A 26,569-nucleotide genomic window follows, 5' to 3' on the forward strand; every position below is an offset into this window, starting at 1 on the left:
GTATGGTCGCTTTTTCTGAGACGCTATTTGTCTTCGTCTCTATGCCCATGAACACTAGCAAGCTAAAGACGCTTCTTAAGACGTTTATGGGGCGTCACAGACTTTTGCTTATAATTGGCCATTTAGAAAATAGCTATATAATTTTAATTAACTTAGAGACGATTTGTGAGACGTTTTATATGCGACTATAATCAAAAAAATTGTACTCAAAAGGTAAATAAAATCATACTTGTGGTAAAATTTGACGTATATCAACAAATGATTGGAGTTTCATCTGTGGTCAATGTATATTACCAAAATGTTCAATGTATATTTAAAATTTGTGCATCATATATCACAAAAATTTAGACTGTGTAGTTAAAAAATTGTTTGGCATATATTCACAAAAAATTAAATGTATATTTGAAACCTATAAAAATTCAACAAATGTTTGGAGTTTCATCCGTGGTCAATAATTATTCACGTTCTTTTTTTTGTAAAAATCACGTTTTGAAATTTTGTTTGAGAAAACGTTATTCATTTCTTGAAGGAATGATTAAAAGACGGATCTACCTCTGTACATAATACCTATCTTTGACCGTTGTAATTTAACATATGGTCAGTCGCTGGTGCAGTGGGGAACAAAGCTGCTATATCGCGATGGGTCGCGGGTTCTAGTCCATGGAACGCTCCATTTTTTTGGTGGCATTTCTCTTTTTAGGTTCGCTCGTTGGAATGGCCGGCCCTTTTTGCGCTAATCCTTCAGCGTGTGGGTGAGCTCGTTGCCGGCCATTTCTCTTTTTAGGCGTGGACTATGAAAGAGTTTTGGAGTTTTGTGCAAAACAAATACTACATGTATTATAAGGTAATGAGTGACTAGGCCGTTGGCCCATGAGCCCAAACACAACCAGGCAGCCACGCTCATTACCAGACTCGAGCGACGTGGCGTCTGGTCAGGCGCGCGAGTAGCCGACGTGTTTCCCTTCCTCGATTCCAACTTTTCCCCAACCAGCTAGCTGAAGGCTCTGGCGGCGGCGAGCGATTCTTGGTTCGGCGGCGGCGGCCGGCTCTCCTGCCTCTCCCTTGGTCCCTTCCCTCCCCTCCATCTGGCCATCTCACTCCCCTGCCCTCGGCCTCCGGCGCCCAGCCCTCTCCTCCGCGGCTCCCCCAGGCACCAGGCCACCAGTCCGCCTCCTACCTCCCGAGCGCGGCGGCAGCCGGCAGCGCCCTCCAGGCTCCAGCCACCGTCCTCGGGCCTCCCCGGCGCGGCGGCAGCAACATCCAGCAGTCCGGCCTCCGTTCCTCAACAGCCACAATGTAGTGCATCTATTCTTTCCCTCCATTTCTATTTTCTAAACAAATTGAAGATTATTCTATGATTGCTTGTAAATTTAAATTGAACTTGATTCATTCGCTGCGTATGATCATAAATGATTGCTACTTACTAATTACTATGTGATTCATTTGCTTCTTACTATGGAAATTGAAATGTTTATCCAATGTACATCAGACCCTGACGCCGGTTGCCCCGGCAAAACGCCGCTCCCCGCCAACGCCCCTCTCTCTTAGCTGCCGACCTCGGCAACGAGCTCACCCACACGCCTCTGCTGCCAGAAGATTGCCCGCAGGTTGTTGTTTTCTTTTTTTATATCTCTGCATCATGTGGAACATAGCTCGAATTGAGATATATCACTTGTGTTTTCCCTTTCTATCTTACTGTGATGCACTATATTATTGCAATTTGAAAATTGTTGTTAAAAATCGGTGAACCTTTTTGGTTGTTGAATAACAATTGTTGTTAAAAGCAGTGGTACTGTTGATTGGATGGCGCTCATTTATGACATAATATTCTTAAGTCGATCTGGTTAGGGGGGAGTGCCTATGAATGCCAGAGAAGAATATTCAGCAGTGTGATGCAAAATTTGAATTACCTAAGTTGTGTGTCATCTCTACTTTTCTTGATTTAGCAAAGCGAAACTAGTGGATATTACTTAGATTTTTAGTAACTAGTTATACCAGCTAGCCTTCTGCTGTTTTTCACTTGAATGCAGAAAAAAATCAAGCATTGGAGACATCCATTTTTTGTCATCGATGAAAACTTCTTTATGTACTTCACATAAATTCTTCTAGTAAAGACACATCTCGATTTATGTTTTGTAATGTAAGGTGAATGATGTCGGTAAATCATATTATACAATTTGAACCTAAGTATCGAATGCATAGTTTAAAATATTCATATAAACCTATGCTTAATGTAAAAGAGCATATGGAAAATTATAAACTGATCTATTTTGTTTTCATGACTACAGCTAGCAAAGGCTAATGGATCGAGGTTGGATGAGTAAACCAAGATCAACTACTGATTATAAAGAAGGTGTCGAGCAATTTCTATCTTTTGCCTTCCATGATGTTCCACTCGGTGATAAAATTCTCTGTCCCTGTGTAAATTGTGGAAATAAGGCAACGCAGAATTACGACGAAGTGAAAACCCACCTAAGATGTGATGGTATTCTTCAGGGTTATACAAAATGGGTTTGCCATGGAGAAGAGTATGATTCACCGTCATTTGCATTTGCTCCCATGTCAAATAACAACAACAATTTTCATATTCCAGGTTTTCCAGTGAATTCTGGTGTAGAAGGCAGTAATAGAAGATTGCATGACATTTCTGGGCTCTTAAGTGCCATTTTCCCCATGGCTGACAGCTTCCAATCACTACCAAGCGCATCTGATGGGGAACTAGATGGTGTTCAGTCTGAATTTGAGAACTTGGAACCTGGTATGGCTGAGAATGTCAATACAACATCTGCAGATGATGATGCAATGAGAGAACAAGACATATACGCTAGTTTCCTCGAGGAAGCAAACACAGATTTATACCCTGGATGTGCAACATATTCGAGGTTGTCATTTCTTGTCACTTTATATCACATGAAAGTCTTGCATGGATGGTCACAGGAATCATTCACACAGCTACTTGGTGTATTATCGGTTGCATTTCCTCAAATAAACCTACCCAAGAAATATTATGAGGTGAAAAAAAATCATACGCGGATTAGGGCTGGACTATGAGAAAATTCATGCATGCCCAAGAGACTGCATGCTTTTTAGAGGCGAAAGAGCTAACCAGGAGTCTTGCCATGTGTGTGGTGCCTCTCGTTGGGTTACCAATGAAAATGAGAAGAAAGATTCTGCAACTGAATCTAAAAAGAAGAAGAAAAGAAACCAGCCAAGGTGTTGCGATATTTCCCATTGATTCCAAGGCTCCAAAGGTTATTTGCAACCAAGAAGACATCAACTGACATGCGTTGGCATGATGAGGGTCGTACAAAAGATGGATTGCTGCGATGTCCAGTTGATGGAGAGGCTTGGAAAGATTTTGATGCCAGATATCCTAAATTCGCTGAGGATTCCCGTAATGCGCGGCTAGGCGTTGGGTCTGATGGGTTTAATCCTTTCCGACTCATGAGTGCAAAACATAGTACTTGGCCAGTGATGCTTATTCCATACAACCTACCACCTTGGATCTGCATGAAGAAAACATCTATAATTTTATCAATGATTATTCCTGGACCAAGTTCCCCTGGCAATGACATTGATGTATATTTGCAGCCATTGGTGGATGAGCTGCAACAACTTTGGAAGGGTGTGGACACTTTTGACTCATGTACTCAGGAGAAATTTTCTCTTCGAGCTGCATAATTATGGACTTTGAATGATTTTCCAGCATTAGCTTACCTCTATGGGTGGAGCACGAGCGGTAAATATGCTTGCCCGTCTTGTGGTCCTTTCACAAGATCATATTGGCTAAAGAAGAGTAAGAAATTTTGTTATATGGGTCATCGCCGATGGCTACCACAGAATCATGTATTTCGGAGACGAAATAAGGAGTTTGATAACACCGAAGAGATGGAACTTGCACCTATAACAATGAGTGGTAGCTCAGCTTTGAGAATGTTGTAGGGCAGAGTGTTTGTCTTAGGAAAAAAGGTTATTGTGGCAAAGAAAGGGAAAGGGAAAAATAAGGGCAAAGACAGTGAAAAAGGAACTGAAGGTCCTGAAAAACAGAAGCGTAAAAGAGCGCCTAACAAGAAATCAGGTAACGTCGCACGTAAACCTGAAAAGAAGCCTGAGGATTGTTTCAAAAAGAAGTCGATATTCTTTGATTTGGAATACTAGGAGCACAACAAGTTAAGGCACAATCTAGATGTAATGCATATTGAGAAAAATGTCTTCAAAAATTTAATTGGAACCTTACTGGATATTGATTCTAAAACAAAGGATGGCCTTAATGCACGACTTGACTTAGGAGAAATTGGAATTCGATCTAGCCTTCAACCTCATGAAGGTGATAAGGGTAAAACTGAATTGCCGCATGCACCTTTTAATATGTATAAAGAAAACAAGGAGATTCTTTGTACAGTGGTTAAGAATTGTAGGACACCTGATGGTTGTGCATCAAACTTTTCGAGGTGTGTGAACATGAAAGAATTGACATTGACTGGCCTCAAAAGCCACGACTGCCATGTTATTCTACAAGACATCCTTCCTGTGGCACTTTTACACTGTTATCCCAGTAAAGATGTCATGATAATAGTTGTTGAGGTGGCTAATTTCTTCAAGAAGCTATGCTCCAAAGTGTTAGATGTTTTTGAGCTTGACAAACTGCAAGAGAGTATTGTGAAGACACTTTGTAATATGGAAAAGGTTTTTTTCCATCGTTTTTTACTGTCATGGTACATTTAATGGTGCATTTAGTTGAAGAAGCTAAACTTGGTGGCCCGGTGCATTACAGGTGGATGTACCCTCTCGAGAGGTATGCTACTTTGATTGATTTGTTATTTTCCATAGTGCATCTAAGTATATGATTTCATTTATTGTTTCCCATTATGCATATAACATTGTTGTTTTATGATGTTCAGATCATTTGTTTGGCTAAAGTCACTTGTGCGCAATAGAGCTTATCCTGAAGGTTCTATTGCTGAAGGATATACTGTTGAAGAATGCTTGACCTTTTGTTCAAGATTTCTAGAAGGAACCACACGTTTCAAAAGAACATCTAGGAACCCTGATCCTTCAGATAATACAAAGGGCATATACATGTTTGATAGTGTTGGTGAGCCAATTGGAAAGGCTATCACTATAGGCCAGTTGGACGATCAGCTTCTAGTTCAAGCACATCGATATGTCTTGCGACACTCTGATGAGCTTGATGATCTCCGTAGGTGTGCTTCAATGTTGTCTCCTATTTCTTTTATTTTTCACAAGTTGGAAAAATCATGATGTTAATTGTCTTATTATTACAGAGAATTTCTGGACCAAGAGAGGAGGAAACCGGGTAACTTAAATTTGACGGATGATGACAAGGAGGATTTGATTGGTAGACACTTTGCTGACTGGTTGGAACAAAAGGTATACTTCACCTTTAGCATGTTCCTTTACTGTAGTTCCATGTGAACTCAATGTAACCACTCTTACATACAGGTTATACTAGATGATGGACCGGATATCACAGAAAAGATAAGGGCATTAGCCGCAAAACCAAGCAAATGCGGGGTGCGCTATAGTGGCTATATAATTAATGGTTTCAGGTTTCATACTATCAGTCGCGAGACAGGACACGTGACACAAAATAGTGGTGTCGTGAACCTTGCTGAAAATGGCGTGTCCTATTATGGTCGGTTATCTGACATCTTCGAATTGTCATACAAAGATTACAAGGTGGTCTTCTTTAAATGTGATTGGTACGATGTTCATCACAAAGCTGGTATTATAAGAGATGAGTTTGGATTCACTCATGTGAACTTCTCCCGAAAAATACATATAGGGGAGAAGTTAGAGGATGAACCTTTTGTATTTTCTTCCCAAGTGGACCAGGTCTTCTATATCCAAAATCCGAGAAGTGAGAATTGGAATACCATGGTGAAATTCAAACCTCATGATATTTTTGACATGGGTGGAGAACCATCTTCAGATGAAACAGAGTAGTCTTTGTGTTTTTAGCTTGTTATCTCCAGCTAAGATATAGGTTGAGCAATTGTCATCCATGCTCCTAGGTAGAATTACTCCAACATAATTATTCTAGCTGGGTGGATCTTCTTCGGAATGTATGTTACTTTGTGATGAACGAACCTATGGTCTTTTTTTAATGTGTATGTTCCCTTTTGTTATGAATTAGTTGTATGGCTGTCCGTTCTTTGAACAATTTTTTAACTTTCACTGACAGTACTACTGCTAAATTTTGGAACCTTCTGATGAAGTGTGCTTCAGGTTAATTTGTCCTGATTGGATGCTTCTTTGTGCTAGTTTATAGAAAAGGAAAGTAGTCTAGTCAATATTTCAATAATATTTTGCAAGTGCATGACATCGACTTTGCACGATTGACATCCCAGTTAACCAAAAAAAATTATAGTCAACAAAGATGGAGAAATTGGAAAATCATAAAAATCAAACGCAGTAAGGGATATTTGGTGAAATCAGTGAAGTGTTACAGTAACTAGTACATTTCTTTTGTTATTTTTAAAATCCTCGGAACGGCTACATATGGCCTTGACTTTTATAAAAAGTTAAAAAATTGGTGGAAAATCAAATTTGAAAATGTTTGCGATCTTGAAAAAAGAACATCAATTGAAAAGGATTCACGCCTTCTGAAAATGTTCATGAATTTAAAAAAGGTTCACCAATTCAAAGAAATATAATCACGAACTAAAAAAATCAATTTAAAAAATATTCATGACCTTTAAAAACTTTGAGTATTTGAAAAAGTTTCGTGAATTGGAAAATGGTTTATGGTTTCAAAGCTTTTTTGCAAAAAAATGATTTTTTTTCACAAATTAGGGGACAATTCACAAATTCAAGAAATGTTTGTGAACTTCAAATTATTGTGAATTTAAAAAATGTTCACGGTTTGAAAAAAATATTCATGAATTAAAAAATAGGGGATTCTAAACAAAAGTTCACAAATTTGGAAGAACCTCAAGAATTTGAAAAAGAAGAAAGAAAGGGAAATAAAAAATAGAAAGGAAAAATAAATAAAAATTAAAACAAAAGGTAAAAAATAAAAGATAAAGGGAAAAAAAGGAAAACCCATGAAAACATAGTAAAACCTGGCCGAAATAAACCTAAACAAGATAAAGATAACCGACTTTAAAAAGCTAACAAAGCTTCTAGATGCTTCCTAGAACCCAACCAAGGAAGCTTTTGGGGGCCTCGGAACCAGGGAGCAAGAGGGAGGTTCACACTTGTGCTTTAATTGGGCCGGTTATTTGTAACAAAAACAGCATGTCACGAGAGGCTGCAACCGGCCACGCCGAGAGCTGGAAATGGTGACGGTGGCCCTGCTGGATGCTCGAGCTAGCCACACGGTTTGCTGGAATCAGTGTGGCAGGTTTATTTCGGACCATCTACATTTTTTGCTCCAACCGGAGTTGGGTATGGACTACGACCGGCGGCATGAGATGCTGGAAATGAGTGGCGACGCGGTGCTTCAAGTGAGGTACTACGTTGATCACTCCTACAAGGATAAATGAACACGGGGACTGAGAAGCCTACTCCGGTCGATGCGCCACATTGAAGCAGTGTCGATCTATCTGCCCTGGCTATTTAAGCACGACGCAAACGCCGGCCAACAGACATGTTGAGGAGGAGCCCCTCTCCTATGATGAAACTATCGAGACCAAACTGGGCGTCGCATCAAAAAGGAGCCACCCCCTTACGCAACACCTTTGACTGTTTCGACCAACTGGCATCACCACCGCACCGCAACTGGCGTGACAAGGTCGTGAAGGAGGAGGAGCCCTCCCGGACGCCTCCTCCATTACCTCTACATGGCGACGACACATCATCACCCAACACCCTAACGTCGGCCAAGAGGATGGCACAGGAGAAGGAGCGGCAAGAGTGGCGCAATGCTGGGCCACGTTTGCAACATTAGACGCCGGCACCGCGGAGATGCCGACGCCGCAACAATGACCAGCTGGTCTAGATCGGCTTGGAGGAGTCGCTGCGCGCTGCCGCCCCTATCGCCGACAAGGGCTAGGTGAAGGGATGACACGCCGGGGCGGCGTCCGCAGTCGACATGGCATCGCGCGGAGGAGGGCAAGCCCAACTTCGATCTACCACTGCCTTTATTATTTTTATTAAGCTATATCAAAAATACTTGGAACATATATTACCCAATGAAGTTTCATAGTTTTTCAGAAAAGAACAAAGCATACGGAGTTATCCAATAAATGATACACCTAAAAAAATTTGGCGCTAAAATGTTTTATTTACCGTGGGAAAGACTTCCCACGTCTCTGCTATTTTTTCTCCCCCTCCATCTTCTCCACCTCCCCACTATCCAACCTCCCCCAATGTGCCGCCATTCCCGCACACCGCGCAGTGGCAGCCTCCGTCACTAGATCCGCCCGCCGACGACTCCCTTCTTCCTCCATCAACAAGGTCGCTAGTTGGAACCTCGTCGGCGTCCGTCGTCCTCACCATCACGAAGCCGCGCTACTCCCGACTTCGTCCTCACAGCCACGAAGCCGCATCCGTGCCGATCTCTCAGCCTTCACACGAAGCTGCGCCTGTCCATCCTGTACACCGCCCACCAAGCAGCTCTTGCCTCCATCTAGCATCGTCAGCCTCCAGCACGTCAAGCAGGTGACCCCTCCATACATTCAGAGAAGTATGCTTCAGTAATACAATAGGTAAGGTAACCCACTAGTATGCTTCAGATTCGAATTTTTGACTAGTATGCACTCTAATTGTTTATTGAATTGCTTGCTTGTCTATAAATCAATTCCTTTTTAGGCAAAAGAGTTGCAGTTGTTCTTTTTACAATATAAGACAAGATGACTACAGATTTTCAACCTTACAGACTGAACACTAGTCATAAGCAGGCACTGTCAGTGTCATGCACAATGAATTAGCCAAGTGACTTTAAACTCTGAGAGCTTGAGTAGACAAGCCTTGGTAAAGTAGTTACAAAATCGGATCCAAATTTGAGCCTAATCCATGAGAACATTTTGTTATGATGGCTAAACACACAAACCATTTGCTAAAATCCTCTCTAACCATAGAAAGGCGTTCATGTTAATCACCTAGACCGACTTGCTGTTAATAGCAAGTTTATACAAACATGTACTGTACAGGAAGGATGGAGTTAGTTAAATGCCATTGACACTCAAGGTCAGATATAGGACTTAGAACCCAGCAACCTGATTCCTTTACTTTATGCATGCATACAGCGAGATATCCCTATACTACTGAAGCATATTTCTCTGAATTTGGTACAGAGAAGTATGTGTACATACTAGTGGGTTACCTACTGTACTACTGAATTATACTTCTCTGAATATATCCTTTGCCCAAAATAATTGTAAACTTCCAAGCTACTGCTACTCATGATAAAAAGTACAGTATGTTATGTAAACTAAGTGTCCATATGCTTAGTACTTTATAAATTTGGTTCCAAGAAATTTGTTAAATCATATGCAGGACCTTGACATATGCTTTGATGCTTGACCTTAACATATGATTTTAACATTGTTTGGTAAAGATATCATGTCGACGATACCTCGACGGCTTCGAAGCCTAAACATCCCAGAGCAAGCTTCTAAAAGTGTACAACCAGATGAAGAAAATTTACAAGGCCCTCCAGAGATTGATGATCTAGTACCAAAAAAGCCTCCTGAATCTACTAGGCAAATTAAAATAATTTGTAAGCTCAATTTTCTTTTTCAAACACATATCTAGTATGATGTATATGGTCCAGTTATATGCCACTGTGATACTCTTGCATGCAGGGCCAAATGGAGATGTGCGACAGATTATAGGGGAATTCCGAGGTAAAAATTTGTCGGAATTACGTGGGGGGAAGATAATTGTGGAGACTGACGGAAGTGGAATTCCAAATGGAAGGTCGGCTGCCATTCTCGGTCAGCATCTTACCTGGCTTGCAGAAAACTCAACATTTGCACCATTGCATATTCCAAGATGGGGCAATGAATTGTTTCTACAAAAACATGGGCAGATGATCACAGATGTGGAGGTAAAAAATTTATAGCACTGCTCAAGACTGTTCATTTCACATTGCTGATTGTCAATTCTAATATTTGAAGGAGAAATTTATCTACCCCAATGAGACTAGACAACTTACGAGAGACTGGATCCTATTGAATATTAACAAAAAATGGAGAGTGTATAAGTCTCGTTTGAAGAGTAAATATTTCAACCGTGACAAGAAGTCTTTGGCTGAAATTGTAGCAGCTGTTCCAAAGGTGTTAATGAACATCAATGGGGTACTCTTGTTGGGTTTTGGTGCCAGGATTCACACATGGTAATGTGTTATATTCTCATACTTAATCTGGTGTACATAACTAGTTTGGTGACATTAATATTGACTATATGTGTTGTTTTCCCAGAAATTATGTGAAAAGAACACCGAGTGTGCAAAGAACCAGAAGACTCCACATACAACCGGGAGAAAAAGCCATGCTAGGCTCAAAAAAGAGATGGTAAAACTTTTTCTTTCTAAAGATGGATCAGAAAATGTGAAGAAAACTGAACATGTTCTAACAGAAACAGAACATTCTAATTTACTTTGTTGAACAGGAAATTAAGAGCAATCGAAAGGTTAGCAAGATTGAACTATGGGATGAAGCTCATAAGCAGAAGAAGGACGGTGAATACAAAAATGCGAATACAAAGATAGTGATGGTATACTTCTACTTGTGATTAAAGTAAAGGTTTTAATTTAAAACTACTTAGTATAATGAGATGTTTGTATTTATTTCAATAGGAGAAACTGGAAGAAAGAAAGAAAGGTAACAACGGGAGCCTTTCATTTAGTGATTATAAAGAAGTATTTAAAAGTGTGCATGGGGAAGAGGCAAAAAAACTTCGAGGGTATTATGGTGATAAGTATTGGAGCGAAATAAAAGTTTCTCAGGGACTAACTTTTGTTCAGCATCCTGAGAAAGAAGGAAATGTTCAATTTAGACTGCGGGCACTAGGAGATAATGTAGAAAATGTGACAGATGAGTTGGCTATGATCCGTTCATTCCTGAAGAGAAAATTCCCCACAGAGGATTTGAGAAATGAATTTGTAACCGCGGGAAGTGATGAAGTTAGTATCTAAACCACACCTCTTTCTGCAAAGATAAAAATATGAGTACTAATATACTGTTATCCTGTTCTTGTTTCAGGTTGATCTCAATGAAAGAGTTGTTGGCAGTGATCTCCCAAATGAATCACATAACGAAGCTGAAGAATATGCTCGATTGAGTGCTATGCAGGTGATGTAATAGTTTCTTCACTAATAAATATTCTACTTCATTCTCATACTTAAACAATTGTTCATCATAAGTTGCAGGAACTACATCCTAGCGATTGTGCACGGACCAAAGAGTGTTACACCGGTTTATCGTTACCACAAGAAAAAATGGTTGCTAAGGTGTGTGCATAAATTTCTGCTTTGTTATACTTGGACCCTGTTTTGATTGAAACGGGCCAGTTTTGAAGAGGTCAATTAAGTGTTTGTGCAAGAGTATGTGTGTGTGCTTGTGTACAAGTGAGTCTAGTGAGAACAAGAGAAAACTAAAGTGTTTGCACTTCTACTTGTGTGTGAACAAGAGAAAGGCAGTTGTACTGAATATAGCTTAAGAAAAGCTGAATGTAACTGAACATAGTTTGGACATTTTAGAGCATCGTACTGGATTTAGTTGAACATAGTTTGAACCCAATTTAGTTGAAAATAGTCTGAACATATTCTCAGCCCAATTTAGTTGAACATAGTCTGACAAAGTACTAAATGGGAAAGGGAAATAGTACTGAATAGATCTTACAATCAACGACAAACATGAATTCTCACATGGTTTGACATCAGAACAGACATCAGCAAATAAGCCATTCATAAGAACAGACAGCAGCAAATAAGCCTCTGAATCTTCATTTGCAGCATCTGGATCTTCATTTGCAGCCTCTAGATCTTCATTTGCATGCTCATTTGAGTTACCTGCAGTGATTGCGAGACAATCAGTAGGTGCAGAACTAGCGACCACTGCCGTTGCCACGCCTCACTGCCTGCCGCCGCCGCCCATGAGGGACTCGCCGCTATCGCTGCCGCTCTATTTAGGGTTCATGAATGGGAAAGGGGATTGAGAGAATGTGAGAGCGAGAGTCGACATGTGCCCGTTTTAGTCAAAAACCAGGCCACGTGGTTCTTTTTAGTCAAAACAGGGTCACATCACTGTAAAACCACCTAAAACCATATTAGTGATGAAAAGTATCCGGTTTAGATAGTTGAGGGACTAACATTTGGTGGTTTTGAAGTTGAGGGACGATTTCCCAACTTTGGGGAGAGTTCGAGGACGAAAAATACTTATCCCTATTAAAAATACCTACGTTTTGTATAAGTTTACTTACAACTGAACTAAACCTCAATTGTAGAAAGCACACATTGAAAAGGTTGATAGGGCCAATCAAGGAAGTGCAGAATCAACTTTGCCGGACAAGCAAATCACTACCCAGGAATTGCATCCTAGTTTTTCTGTGAGAACCAAAGAGGGTTACACTGGTTTATCTTTACCACACATGGTTGCTAAGGTGTGTGCGTGGGCATAATTTTTTTACTTCATTATCAACCAATGCCTATGATTGTGTATGTTTATGTCGTACTGGACTGAACCTCAAATGTAGAAGGCACGCATTGAAATGTTTGAAAAGGACAATTAAGGCCGCGTAGAATCAACCAAAGAGGGTTACACCAATGAAGGAAGTGCAGAATTAACTTTGCCGGATAAGCAGATTACTGCCCAGGAATTGCATCCTAGCTTTTCTTCGAGAATCAAAGAGGATTACACTGGTTCATCTTTACCAAACATGGTTTCTAAGGTGTGTCTGTATGCATAAACTTCTGATTCTTTGTCAAACAGTGTCTATGTTTTGTGTATGTTTACTTACAACTAAACTAAACCTCAACTGTAGAAAGCGCACATTGAAAAAAATGATAGGATAAATCAAGGTTGTGCGGAATCAACTTTACTGGACAAGACTAACCAGGAATTGCATCCTAGCAATTGCGCAAGAACCAAAGAGGGTTGCACTAGTTTATTTTCACCACATGAACATACAGTTGCTAAGGTGCGTGTGCATGCGCGCATAAATTTCTGCTATGTTATCAAACAATGTCCATATTTTCTATAAGTGTACTTACAAATAAACTGAACATCAACTGTAGAAAGCACATGATGGTCCTGAAGCAAAGAATGGTCATGCTGAAAATAACAATGCGACCAAGCAAGGTGGTCCTAAACCAAGTGTACAACTTCATCGCATCACTAAGCAGGTATATTATATATATCTGAATGGCAATGGTTAGAATAGTTAGTTGGTCTAATTCCATGTGCAATCGTCCCTTTCTGTGTAAAGTGAAATCTTCCATGGTTTGTGATAATGAATGTTTCATTTCTTGAAAAAATAGGATAAAATGAAAGTCTTCTTGGTTTCATTGAACCCGAGATGCAAAGATAAATTTGTGGCCAATGGAACTTTAGTGAGTAGAGATATGACATATGTGGTTGGAGGAAACATGCTTGGAGAGCAATATGTAGCGGTCTCTGTTTGTGCTGTTTCAAAACTTGGAGATCAGACACTGGTTAGACCATATGGAAAATTGCAAACAGTAAGGGATGCTATTGGTCATGTTATTGCGTGGCCTCTATCACATTTAAGTGCACTTCCATGCAATCATCGTATGCTCCAATGTGCGTGCTTAAGGCTTTTTATTTATAAAGGATCTTTGTGGTTTTTAGGTTAAAAAACCGAAATTAACCATTCCTACACAACCTCAAAACAAGCCACCAAACACTGGTATGGTACATCATCATAACACATTTCTTATCACAATAGGCCTAAAGCTATGTTCTAAATTTTTCTTTGTTATCTTTCTTTTTCAGGGCAGCTCAAGATTTAGAAAAGGAGTGCATTGCAGGAGCTAGGAGCAACTATAGAAGAATTAGTCTTTAGATGGACAAATATTATGTTTTATATACAGATTTTAGCTTTATAGAGAAACTTAGTTCAAGTTTGTGTGATCTCTTCTTAATTATTTGCATATTTTATATGAAGATCTTATTTGATTCAGTTGTGAACCTAAGGTGTTTGTTCCTACTAAATGAAATTGTATGAATGGGATGGTTGTGTATACAATCGGTGATATGGGTGGATCCCTTCATATAATGATATTTGCTGCTTATGAATGCGATTGATGATATGGGTGGATGTTGTTATATACAATATTTCTTGATTATTCTGCACAAGCATATGGCATGAAAAAGTTACTGGATTTGAAATGGCGAAGTACAAATTTGGAATAAATCAAATATTATTTAAATTCAAATTTTACATGGTTAAAGATTTTGTATATTTAGAGACGAATATAACGTCTGTACATAGAGTGTATAGGAATGGGCCTAGGGCCTATGACAAATCAAATGGCCCTGTTAGTAGAGACGTACGAGCGCGCCTAACAGAACGACTCTACATATCAGAGACGCTTTTGAACGTCCAAATATAGCGTGTCATATCTAGAGACGCCTTTGGACGTCCCAATATAGCGTCTCATGCCATGCCATGTACATATCCAGAAGTCAGCAAAGCCACTGGTCCCACTGCTTCTGTTCCTGCGCCTGCTGCCGGTCCTCAGTTCGACTATCATGTTGAGCACAGGCCTCAGGTACAGAAGCCAATCCCAAGATTGTCCAGGTTCCCAGGTCCTGCATCAGCACCTGGATCCTTCAATATCAATGGCTTCAAAGCAGACAACACTTTCTTCAATAGCTCCAAGAACCCCTACTCAAGGGAAAGAATATCATCTGATCGGTTCTGGAGCTATCCGCAGCGAAGCTATTACTCCTGCATTCTTTACAATCAAGGTCGCATCTTCCCACACAAGCGTCTTGACATTGAAGCAATAACTGGTCTGCCCTGTCTGGAAGAAGCTCTGGATTGCTTCAAGGAGGTTGGATTGCTGCCGTTCGTCACCGATCAAGAGCATTGGAATGAAGAGTTGCTGCTCCAATTCTATGCCACACTTCACATCCGCGGGTATAACAGAGATCCGAAGACTTGGGTCCTAGAGTGGATGACAGGAAACGTTCATCACGAAGCCAAAGCCTTTGACATCATTGAGCTCACTGGTCTACCCACTCCTGGCGATCTCTACGAATCTGGCTGTCAACTTCACAGTGAAGCTGTGGAGAGCATCTTTCAGAAGCCTGAACCTAACATGAGTCAGATGCTCAGTATGATGAAGCCATTGCCCCAAGATGCTGCATATCCCAAAGAGTTCTTTGTTGAAGACCTTGAGTATCTGCCACGAACTATTTATCACATCATAAGGCGAACTCTCTGGCCCATCAAAGGACACTCTCCACATGCCAAGCTGGAAGGTGCAATGAAGACTTTGGTCTTCTATATTCTTCATGGCAAATGCTTCAATGCACAGGACTTCTTCATTCGCCAACTTGCTGCCTCAGGCTCTGATCTTTTTGGCTTGAAGTTCTACGCCCCATGGGTAATGCGGCCGATCAAACTTCACTCCGCTATCTCATATCAGCCATCTGCTCGCAATCATCGGATCTTTCTTGAAGCCATCTATCCTGAGCCTGCCAAGGAACCTCTAAGTCTTCAGAATGCAGAGCATCAAAGTTTTTCTCAGAACATTGAAGGAGTTGAAGCAGTCACTCTTGTGTATCCTTTGGCTGGCACTACACGTGCACCACATCCTGCCCTTACTGAAGCCACTGATAGCACAATTGCCCAACGACCCAAGAAGCGCACTCGTGTTCTCAATGACCGAGAGCTTCTTGTGGCTCTTCATTAGAAACAGGATAGGCATCATGACTGGCTGAAGCATCAAATGCAAAGCCTCTTGGTGGATGTCAACCGCATTCACAATCTTGCCACCAAGAATGCGTGTGTTGCCCATGAAACCTCTCGACGCACATGGAAGGGGCTGACGCTAATGTGCTCTGAAGATGATCTTCAAGAGGATGGCTTCTCTGAACGTTTCAAGTTTGACTCCACACCTCCTCGAAGGGCAGTGCTGCGACAAACTCCATCTCTTGAAGACTCTGAGTTCTCTTCCTCTGCGGCAACTGTGAATGCCAGAGTGATCGAGGATGAAGACGATGCCACTTCACCGCCACCTCCTTCAGCATGCTTCGACACTGCTCCAAGTTCTTCTGCACCACCGAACACCACCGACGACCCTGCTGCTTCACCTACTCTTTGTGGGAACGAGTAGATGCTCTATGTCTTCAAACCTTTTTGGTCCTTACTGACAAAAGGGGGAGAAGCATATGAGTTTGATAGTCTTCAAGCGGGTCCATATGGGCGGGTACTTTATATTTTTGCTTCGTGTTTACAACTCTCATTTGCTTTGATACATTTGGTTCTTTGAGTTGTAACACTTAAACTCGATGGTCGTCTGCTACTTATTTGCCACCTTGTGATGCGATGATAAATTCTGCATGCGCGATGATAAATTCTGTACTTAGATCATTTTGCAGACGTCCATTTTCCATTATGCATGTCATTATCTTCACATACCTTCACATGCATAGTGGATTGTCATCATAAGTTGACGAGGATCTCCACAAGCACAACCTGCCATGTGCATTTGCATTCCAAAAGCAAATTACTTATATGCACATCTTCAGGAGGAGCCCTTGCAACTTATGAAGACAATTCCTTATCCTTACAACTTCATAGATTATATTCCCCGTTGAAAACTTCAACTAGTTTGTCATCAATCACCAGAAAGGGGGAGATTGTAAGTGCATCTAGTGCCACCCCTAGTTGGTTTTGGAGTATTGACGACAAATCTAGTTGAGGGACTAATGTGTTTGTGAGAATTGCAGGATAACACAGGTAGAAGTCCCTCATTGATTCGGTTTTCCTACTAGAGATGACCCCTAAAAATGTATGAAGACATTGATGTCAAAGGTGGTATATGAAGATATTCACATTGAAGACTATGACAAGAGAAGACATCGCATGAAGCCTATGGAGCTCGAAAACTTGGATCTTTCGTAGTTCTTTTTCTTCTTTGTTGAGTCATAGGAACCACCTGAAGGAAATATGCCCTAGAGGCAACAATAAAGTTATTATTTATTTCCTTATATCATGATAAATGTTTATTATTCATGCTAGAATTGTATTAATCGGAAACATAATACATGTGTGAATACATAGACAAACAGAGTGTCACTAGTATGCCTCTACTTGACTAGCTCGTTAATCAAAGATGGTTATGTTTCCTAACCATGGACAAAGAGTTGTTATTTGATTAACGGGATCACATCATTAGGTGAATGATCTGATTGACATGACCCATTCCATTAGCTTAGCACCCGATCGTTTAGTATGTTGCTATTGCTTTCTTCATGACTTATACATGTTCCTATGACTATGAGATTATGCAACTCCCGTTTGCCGGAGGAACACTTTGTGTGCTACCAAACGTCACAACGTAACTGGGTGATTATAAAGGTGCTCTACAGGTGTCTCCAAAGGTACATGTTGGGTTGGCGTATTTCGAGATTAGGATTTGTCACTCTGATTGTCCAAGAGGTATCTCTGGGCCCTCTCGGTAATGCACATCACATAAAGCCTTGCAAGCATTGCAACTAATGAGTTAATTGTGAGATGATGTATTACGGAACGAGTAAACAGACTTGCCGGTAACGAGATTGAACTAGGTATTGAGATACCGACGATCGAATCTCGGGCAAGTAACATACCGATGAAAAAGGGAACAACGTATGTTGTTATGCGGTCTGACCGATAAAGATCTTCATAGATTATGTAGGAGCCAATATGAGCATCCAGGTTCCGCTATTGGTTATTGACCGGAGACATGTCTCGGTCATGTCTACATTGTTCTCGAACCGTAGGGTCCGCACGCTTAAGGTTTCGATGACAGTTATATTATGAGTTTATGAGTTTTGATGTACCGAAGGAGTTCGGAGTCCCGGATGAGATCGGGGACATGACGGGAGTCTCAAAATGGTCGAGACGTAAAGATCGATATATTGGACGACTATATTCGGACATCGGAAAGGTTTTGAGTGATTCGGGTATTTTTCGGAGTACCGGAGAGTTACGGGAATTCACCGGGGAGTATATGGGCCTTATTGGGCCATACAGGAATAGAGGAGAGAGGCCAAAAGGAAGGAGGCTTGCGCCCCCCCCCTCTGGTCCGAATTGGACAAGGGGCGCAGCCCCCTTTTCCTTTTTCCTCTCCCCCTCTTTCCCCTTCTCCTACTCCAACAAGGAAGGAAGGAGTCCTACTCCCAGTGGGAGTAGGACTCCCCTTGGCACGCCCCCTTCTAGGCCGGCCCCCCTCCCCCTTTCTCCTTTATATACGGGGGCAGGGGGGCACCTCTAGACACACAAGTTGATCTTCGTGATCGTTCCATAGCCGTGTGCGGTGCCCCCCTCCACCATATTCTACCTCAGTCATATTGTAGCGGTGCTTAGGCGAAGCCCTGCGATGGTAGAACATCAAAATCGTCACCACGCCGTCGTGCTGACGGAACTCCTCCCCGAAGCTTTGCTAGATCGGAGCTCGGGGATCGTCATCGAGCTGAACGTGTGCCAAGAACTCGGAGGTGCCGGAGTAACGGTGCTTGGATCGGTCGGATCATGAAGACGTACGACTACATCAACCGCGTTGTCACAACGCTTCCGCTGTCGGTCTACAAGGGTACGTAGATCACACTCTCCCCTCTCGTTGCTATGCATCACCATGATCTTGCGTGTGCATAGGAAATTTTTTGAAATTACTACGTTCCCCAACAGTGGCATCCGAGCCTAGGTTTTGTGTGTCGATGTTATATGCACGAGTAGAACACAAGTGAGTTGTGGGCGATATAAGTCATACTACTTACCAGCATGTCATACTTTGGTTCGGAGGTATTGTTGGACGAAGCGGCCCGGACCGACATTATGCGTACGCTTACGCGAGACCGGTTCTCCCGACATGCTTTGCACAAAGGTGGCTAGCGGGTGACAGTTTCTCCAACTTTAGTTGAACCGAGTGTGGCTACGCCCGGTCCTTGCGAAGGTTAAAACAGCACCAACTTGACAAACTATCGTTGTGGTTTTGATGCGTAGGTAAGATTGGTTCTTGCTTAAGCCCGTAGCAACCACGTAAAACTTGCAACAACAAAGTAGAGGACGTCTAACTTGTTTTTGCAGGGCATGTTGTGATGTGATATGGTCAAGACATAATGCTAAATTTTATTGTATGAGATGATCATGTTTTGTAACCGAGTTATCGGCAACTGGCAGGAGCCATATGGTTGTCGCTTTATTGTATGCAATTCAATCGCGCTGTAATGCTTTATTTTATCACTAAGCGGTAGCGATAGTCGTGGAAGCATAAGATTGGCGAGACGACAACGATGCTACGATGGAGATCAAGGTGTCGCGCCGATGACGATGGTGATCACGACGGTGCTTCGAAGATGGAGATCACAAGCACAAGATGATGATGGCCATATCATATCACTTATATTGATTGCATGTGATGTTTATCTTTTATGCATCTTATCTTGCTTTGATTGACGGTAGCATTATAAGATGATCTCTCACTAATTATCAAGAAGTGTTCTCCCTGAGTATGCACCGTTGCGAAAGTTCTTCGTGCTGAGACACCACGTGATGATCGGGTGTGATAGGCTCTACGTTCAAATACAACGGGTGTAAAACAGTTGCACACGTGGAATACTCAGGTTATACTTGACGAGCCAAGCATATACAGATATGGCCTCGGAACACGGAGACCGAAAGGTCGAGCGTGAATCATATAGTAGATATGATCAACATAGTGATGTTCACTAATGGAACTACTCCATCTCACGTGATGATCGGACATGGTTTAGTTGATTTGGATCACGTAATCACTTAGAGGATTAGAGGGATGTCTATCTAAGTGGGAGTTCTTATGTAATATGATTAATTGAACTTAAATTTATCATGAACTTAGTCCTGGTAGTATTTTGCAAATTATGTTGTAGATCAATAGCTCGCGTTGTTGCTTCCCTGTGTTTATTTTGATATGTTCCTAGAGAAAATTGTGTTGAAAGATGTTAGTAGCAATGATGCGGATTGGATCCCTGATCTGAGGTTTATCCTCATTGCTGCACAGAAGAATTATGTCCTTGATGCACCGCTAGGTGATGGACCTATTGCAGGAGCAGATGCAGACGTTATGAACGTTTGGCTAGCCCAATATGATGACTACTTGATAGTTTAGTGCACCATGCTTAATGGCTTAGAATCGGGACTTCAAAGACGTTTTGAACGTCATGGAGCATATGAGATGTTCCAGGAGTTGAAGTTAATATTTCAAGCAAATACCCGAGTTGAGAGATATGAAGTCTCCAACAAGTTCTATAGCTAAAAGATGGAGGAGAATCGCGCAACTAGTGAGCATGTGCCCAGATTGTCTGAGTACTACAATCGCTTGAATCAAGTGGGAGTTAATCTTCCAGATAAGATAGTGATTGACAGAATTCTCTAGTCACCATCACCAAGTTAGTAGAACTTCGTGATGAACTATGATATGCAAGGGATAACGGAAACGATTCCCAAGCTCTTCGTAATGCAGAAATTGACGAAGGTAGAAATCGAGAAAAACATCAAGTGTTGATGGTAGACAAGACCACTAGTTTCAAGAAAAGGGCAGAGGGAAGAAGGGGAACTTCAAGAAGAACAGCAAGCAAGTTGCTGCTCAAGTGAAGAAGCCCAAGTCTGGTCCTAAGCCTGAGACTAAGTGTTTCTACTGCAAAGGGACTGGTCACTAGAAGCGGAACTACCCCAAGTGATTGGCAGATAAGAAGGATGGCAAAGTGAACATAAGTATATTTGATATACATGTTATTGATGTGTACTTTACTAGTGTTTATAGCAACCCCTCAGTATTTGATACTAGTTCAGTTGCTAAGATTAGTAACTCGAAGTGGGAGTTGCAGAATAAACAGAGACTAGTTAAGGGTGAAGTGACGATGTGTGTTGGAAGTGGTTCCAAGATTGATATGATCATCATCGCACACTCCCTATACTTTCGGGATTAGTGTTGAACCTGAATAAGTGTTATTTGGTGTTTGCGTTAAGCATGAATATGATTCGATCATGTTTATTGTAATACGGTTATTCATTTAAGTAAGAGAATAAATTGTTGTTCTGTTTACATGAATAAAACCTTATATGGTTACACACCCAATGAAAATAGTTCATTGGATCTCGATCGTAGTGATACACATAATCATAATATTGAAACCAAAAGATGCAAAGTTAATAATGATAGTGCAAATTATTTGTAGCACTACCGTTTAGGTCATATTGGTGTAAAGCACATGAAGAAACTCCATGCTGATGGGATTTTGGAATCACTTGATGCTTGCGAACCATGCCTCATGGGCAAGATGACTAAGACTCCGTTCTCCAGAGCGAGCAACTGACTTATTGGAAATAATACATACTGATGTATGCGGTCCGATGAGTGTTAAGGCTCACGGCAAGTATCGTTATTTTCTGAAGTTCACAGATGATTTGAGCAGATATGGGTATATCTACTTGATGAAACATAAGTTTGAAACATTTGAAAAGTTCAAAGAATTTCAGAGTGAAGTGGAAAATCATCGTGACAAGAAAATAAAGTTTCTACGATCTGATCGCGGAGACAAATATTTGAGTTACGAGTTTGGTCTTCAATTAAAACAATGTGGAATAGTTTCACAAACTCATGCCACATGGAACACCACAGCATAATGGTGTGTCCGAACGTCATAATCGTACTTTATTGGATATAGTGCAATCTATGATGTCTCTTACCGATCTACCACTATCGTTTTGGGGTTATGCATTAGAGACAGCTGCATTCACGTTAAAAGGGCACCATCTAAATCTGTTGAGACGACACCGTATGAACTGTGGTTTGGCAAGAAACCAAAGTTGTCGTTTCTTAAAGTTTGGGGTTGCAATGCTTATGTGAAAAAAGTTTCATCCTGATAAGCTCAAACCCAAATCGGAAAAGTGTGTCTTCATAGGATACCCAAAAAGTTACTGTTGGGTACACCTTGTATCACAGATCCAAAGGCAAGACATTCGTTGCTAAGAATGGATCCTTTCTATAGAAGGAGGTTCTCTCGAAAGAAGTGAGTGGGAGGAAAGTAGAACTTGATAAGGTAATTGTACCTTCTCCCTTATTGGAAAGTAGTTCATCACAGAAATCTGTTCCTGTGACTACTATACCAATTAGTTAGGAAGCTAATGATCATGATCATGTAACTTCAGATCAAGTTACTACCGAATCTTGTAGGTAAACCAGAGTGAGATCCGCACCAGAGTGGTACGGTAATCCTGTTCTGGAGGTCATGCTACTTGACCATGACGAACCTACGAACTATGAAGAAGCGATGGTGAGCCCAGATTCCGCAAAATGGCTTGAGGCCATGAAATCTGAGATGGGATCCATGTATGAGAACAAAGTATGGACTTTGGTTGACTTGCCCGATGATTGGCAAGCAATTGAGAATAAATGGATCTTCAACAGGAAGACGGACGCTGATAGTAGTGTTACTATCTACAAAGCTAGAATTGTCGCAAAAGGTTTTCGACAAGTTCAAGGTGTTGACTACGATGAGAGTTTCTCACTCGTATCTATGCTTAAGTCTGTACGAATCATGTTAGCAATTGCCGCATTTTATGAAGTCTGGCAAATGGATAAACAAAACTGCATTCCTTAATTGATTTATTAAAGAAGAGTTGTATATGATACAACCAGAAGGTTTTGTCAATCCTAAAGGTGCTAACAAAATATGCAAGCTCCAGCGATCCATCTATGGACTGGTGCAAGCATCTCGGAGTTGGAATATACGCTTTGATAAGTTGATCAAAGCATATAGTTTTATAAAGACTTGCGATGAAGCCTGTATTTACAAGAAAGTGAGTGGGAGCACTACAACATTTCTGATAAGTATATGTGAATGACATATTGTTGATCAGAAATAATGTAGAATTATTCTGCAAAGCATAAAGGAGTGTTTGAAAGGAATTTTCCAAAGAAAGACCTCGGTGAAGCTGCTGACATATTGAACATCAAGATCTATAGAGATAGATCAAGACACTTGATAAGTTTTTTTCAATGAGTACATACCTTGACAAGATTTTGAAGTAGTTCAAAATAGAACAGTCAAAGAAAGAGTTCTTGTCTGTGTTACAATGTGTGAAATTGAGTAAGACTCAAAACCCGACCATGACAGAAGATAGAAAGAGAATGAAAGTCATTCCCTATGCCTCAGCCATAGGTTCTATAAAGTATGCCATGCTATGTACTAGATCTAGTGTATACCCTACACTGATTTTGGCAAGGTAGTACAATAGTGATCTAGGAGTAGATCACTGGATAGCGGTCAAAATTATCCTTAGTGGAATAAGGATATGTTTCTCGATTATGGAGGTGACAAAAAGGTTCGTCGTAAAGGGTTACGTCGATGCAAGTTTTGACACTAATCCAGATGACTCTAAGTCTCAATCTGGATACATATTGAAAGTGGGAGCAATTAGCTAGAGTAGCTCTGTGCAGAGCATTGTTGACATAGAAATTTGCAAAATACATACGGATCTGAATGTGGCAGACCCGTTGACTAAACTTCTCTCACAAGCAAAACATGATCACACCTTAGTACTCTTTGGGTGTTAATCGCATAGCGATGTGAACTAGATTACTGAATCTAGTAAACCCGTTGGGTGTTGGTCACATGAAGATGTGAACTAATCACATAAAGATGTGAACTATTAGTGTTAAATCACATGGTGATGTGAACTAGATTATTGACTCTAGTGCAAGTGGGAGACTGAAGGAAATATGCCCTAGAGGCAATAATAAAGTTATTGTTTATTTCCTTATATCATGATAAATGTTTATTATTCATGCTAGAATTGTATTAACCGGAAACATAATACATGTGTGAATACATAGACAAACAGAGTGTCACTAGTATGCCTCTACTTGACTAGCTCGTTAATCAAAGATGGTTATGTTTCCTAACCATGGACAAAGAGTTGTTATTTGATTAACGGGATCACATCATTAGGTGAATGATCTGATTGACATGACCCATTCCATTACCTTAGCACCCGATCGTTTAGTATGTTGCTATTGCTTTCTTCATGACTTATACATGTTCCTATGACTATGAGATTATGCAACTCCCGTTTGCCGGAGGAACATTTTGTGTGCTACCAAACGTCACAACGTAACTGGGTGATTATAAAGGTGCTCTACAAGTGTCTCCAAAGGTACATGTTGGGTTGGCGTATTTCGAGATTAGGATTTGTCACTCCGATTGTCGGAGAGGTATCTCTGGGCCCTCTCGGTAATGCACATCACATAAAGCCTTGCAAGCATTGCAACTAATGAGTTAGTTGTGAGATGATGTATTACGGAACGAGTAAAGAGACTTGCCAGTAACGAGATTGAACTAGGTATTGAGATACCGACGATCGAATCTCGGGCAAGTAACATACCGATGACAAAGGGAACAACGTATGTTGTTATGCGGTCTGACCGATAAAGATCTTTGTAGAATATGTAGCAGCCAATATGAGCATCCAGGTTCCGCTATTGGTTATTGACCGGAGACATGTCTCGGTCATGTCTACATTGTTCTTGAACCGTAGGGTCCACACGCTTAAGGTTTCGATGACAGTTATATTATGAGTTTATGAGTTTTGATGTACCGAAGGAGTTCGGAGTCCCGGATGAGATCGGGGACATGACGAGGAGTCTCGAAATGGTCGAGACATAAATATCGATATATTGGACGACTATATTCGGACATCAGAAAGGTTCCGAGTGATTCGGGTATTTTTCGGAGTACCGGAGAGTTACGGGAATTCGCCGGGGAGTATATGGGCCTTATTGGGCCATACGGGAATAGAGGAGAGAGGCCAAAAGGAAGGAGGCCTGCGCCCCGCCCCCCCTCTGGTCCGACTTGGACAAGCGGCGCAGCCCCCTTTTCCTTTTTCCTCTCCCCCTCTTTCCCTTCTCCTACTCCAACAAGGAAGGAAGGAGTCCTACTCCCAGTGGGAGTAGGACTCCCCTTGGCGCGCCCCCTTCTAGGCCGGCCGCCCCCTCCCCCTTGCTCCTTTATATACGGGGGCAGGGGGGCACCTCTAGACACACAAGTTGATCTTCGTGATCGTTCCATAGCCGTGTGCGGTGCCCCCTCCACCATATTCTACCTCAGTCATATTGTAGCGGTGCTTAGGCGAAGCCCTGCGACAGTAGAACATCAAAATCGTCACCACGTCGTCGTGCTGACGGAACTCCTCCCCGACGCTTTGCTGGATCGGAGCTCGGGGATCGTCATCGAGCTGAACGTGTGCCAAGAACTCGGAGGTGCCGGAGTAACGGTGCTTGGATCGGTCGGATCGTGAAGACGTACGACTACATCAACCGCGTTGTCACAACGCTTCCGCTGTCGGTCTACAAGGGTACGTAGATCACACTCTCCCGTCTCGTTGCTATCCATCACCATGATCTTGCGTGTGCGTAGGAAATTTTTTGAAATTACTACGTTCCCCAACACCACCGTAATGTTAAGTGGGTTCCAAGAGAACCAGTCAGAACGACTGAAGTGATGCTTAACCAAAACCTATGTCTTCGAGTGAAGACTATGAGAGCAAAACTTGTCCAGAGTCGGACAAGTCAGCTTTGCTTGTAGCCCAAGTAAAGCTGCCGCGTGAGTTTGAAATCTGACCGTTGGAACATGTGTCAGTTCCTTAGTGACCCAGGGTCATTTCGGACAAATCAGGTCGGGTTGCCTAGTGGCTATAAATAGCCCACCCCCTACAACCATAAACGGTTGGCTGCTCAGAGTTAGAGTACGGCTTTTGTCGTTTGAGAGCAACCCACCTCGAAGCCTTTGAGAGAGAATTCCTTGCGAGGATAAAGCCCTAACCACCCAGAGCCAAAGAGAATTAGGCATCACTTAAGTTTTCGTGTCTGTGTGATCTGAAGACTTATTACACTTGAGGACTGTGAATCCTCCAGCCGGTTAGGCGTCGTGTTCTGAGCATCCAAGAGACATTGTGGATCGCCGGTGAACAAAGTCTGTGAAGGTTTGGGAGTCTACCTTAAAGACTTACCAGAGTGATTGGGAGAGGTCTGTGTGACCTTAGATCAAGGGGAATACGGTGAGGACTGGGTGTCCTGAGTTGCGTGTTCAGGACTGGGTGTCCGGGACTGTGTGTCCTCAGGTTTAAATACCTAGCCGCCCTAACCAGACGTACAGTTGTCACAGCAACTGGAACTGGTCCAACAAATCATTGTATTCAACGAGTCACTGGTTTCATCCTTCCCTTCCCTTTACTTATTGTTACTCCTTGTGAAGTCATTGTATGTTTGCACTATCTTTTGTCTTCACTGAGTGACTGCGTGTTCTGTTTGGCTTCATAATATCTTCCTACCTGATCCTTACTACATTGCTGCTATTAGTCATTGTGCTCTCACTCCATTGAATACTTG

The 26,569-nt window shown here is 41.6% G+C and overlaps 1 protein-coding gene and 1 pseudogene across 1 annotated transcript; both read left to right on the forward strand.

The window, feature by feature from the left end:
* Positions 1 to 2,301: 2,301 nt before the first annotated feature.
* LOC147991694 (uncharacterized) lies at positions 2,302 to 3,681 on the forward strand (annotated as a pseudogene).
* Positions 3,682 to 7,612: 3,931 nt separating this feature from the next.
* LOC147991695 (uncharacterized) lies at positions 7,613 to 13,939 on the forward strand. Its single transcript, XM_087538769.1, has 13 exons — positions 7,613 to 7,898; positions 9,771 to 10,015; positions 10,086 to 10,265; positions 10,389 to 10,481; positions 10,579 to 10,683; positions 10,766 to 11,092; positions 11,172 to 11,261; positions 11,333 to 11,419; positions 12,415 to 12,570; positions 12,952 to 13,107; positions 13,205 to 13,312; positions 13,779 to 13,836; positions 13,923 to 13,939. Exons 1-13 carry the CDS (start codon positions 7,613 to 7,615, stop codon positions 13,937 to 13,939), a joined length of 1,908 nt encoding a protein of 635 aa, XP_087394895.1.
* The last annotated feature ends 12,630 nt before the right edge of the window (positions 13,940 to 26,569 follow it).

The sequence above is a fragment of the Triticum urartu genome, chromosome 1A, assembly GCF_056163025.1.
Source record: "Triticum urartu cultivar PI428250 chromosome 1A, HENAU_Tu73, whole genome shotgun sequence".
Classification (NCBI taxonomy): domain Eukaryota; kingdom Viridiplantae; phylum Streptophyta; class Magnoliopsida; order Poales; family Poaceae; genus Triticum; species Triticum urartu.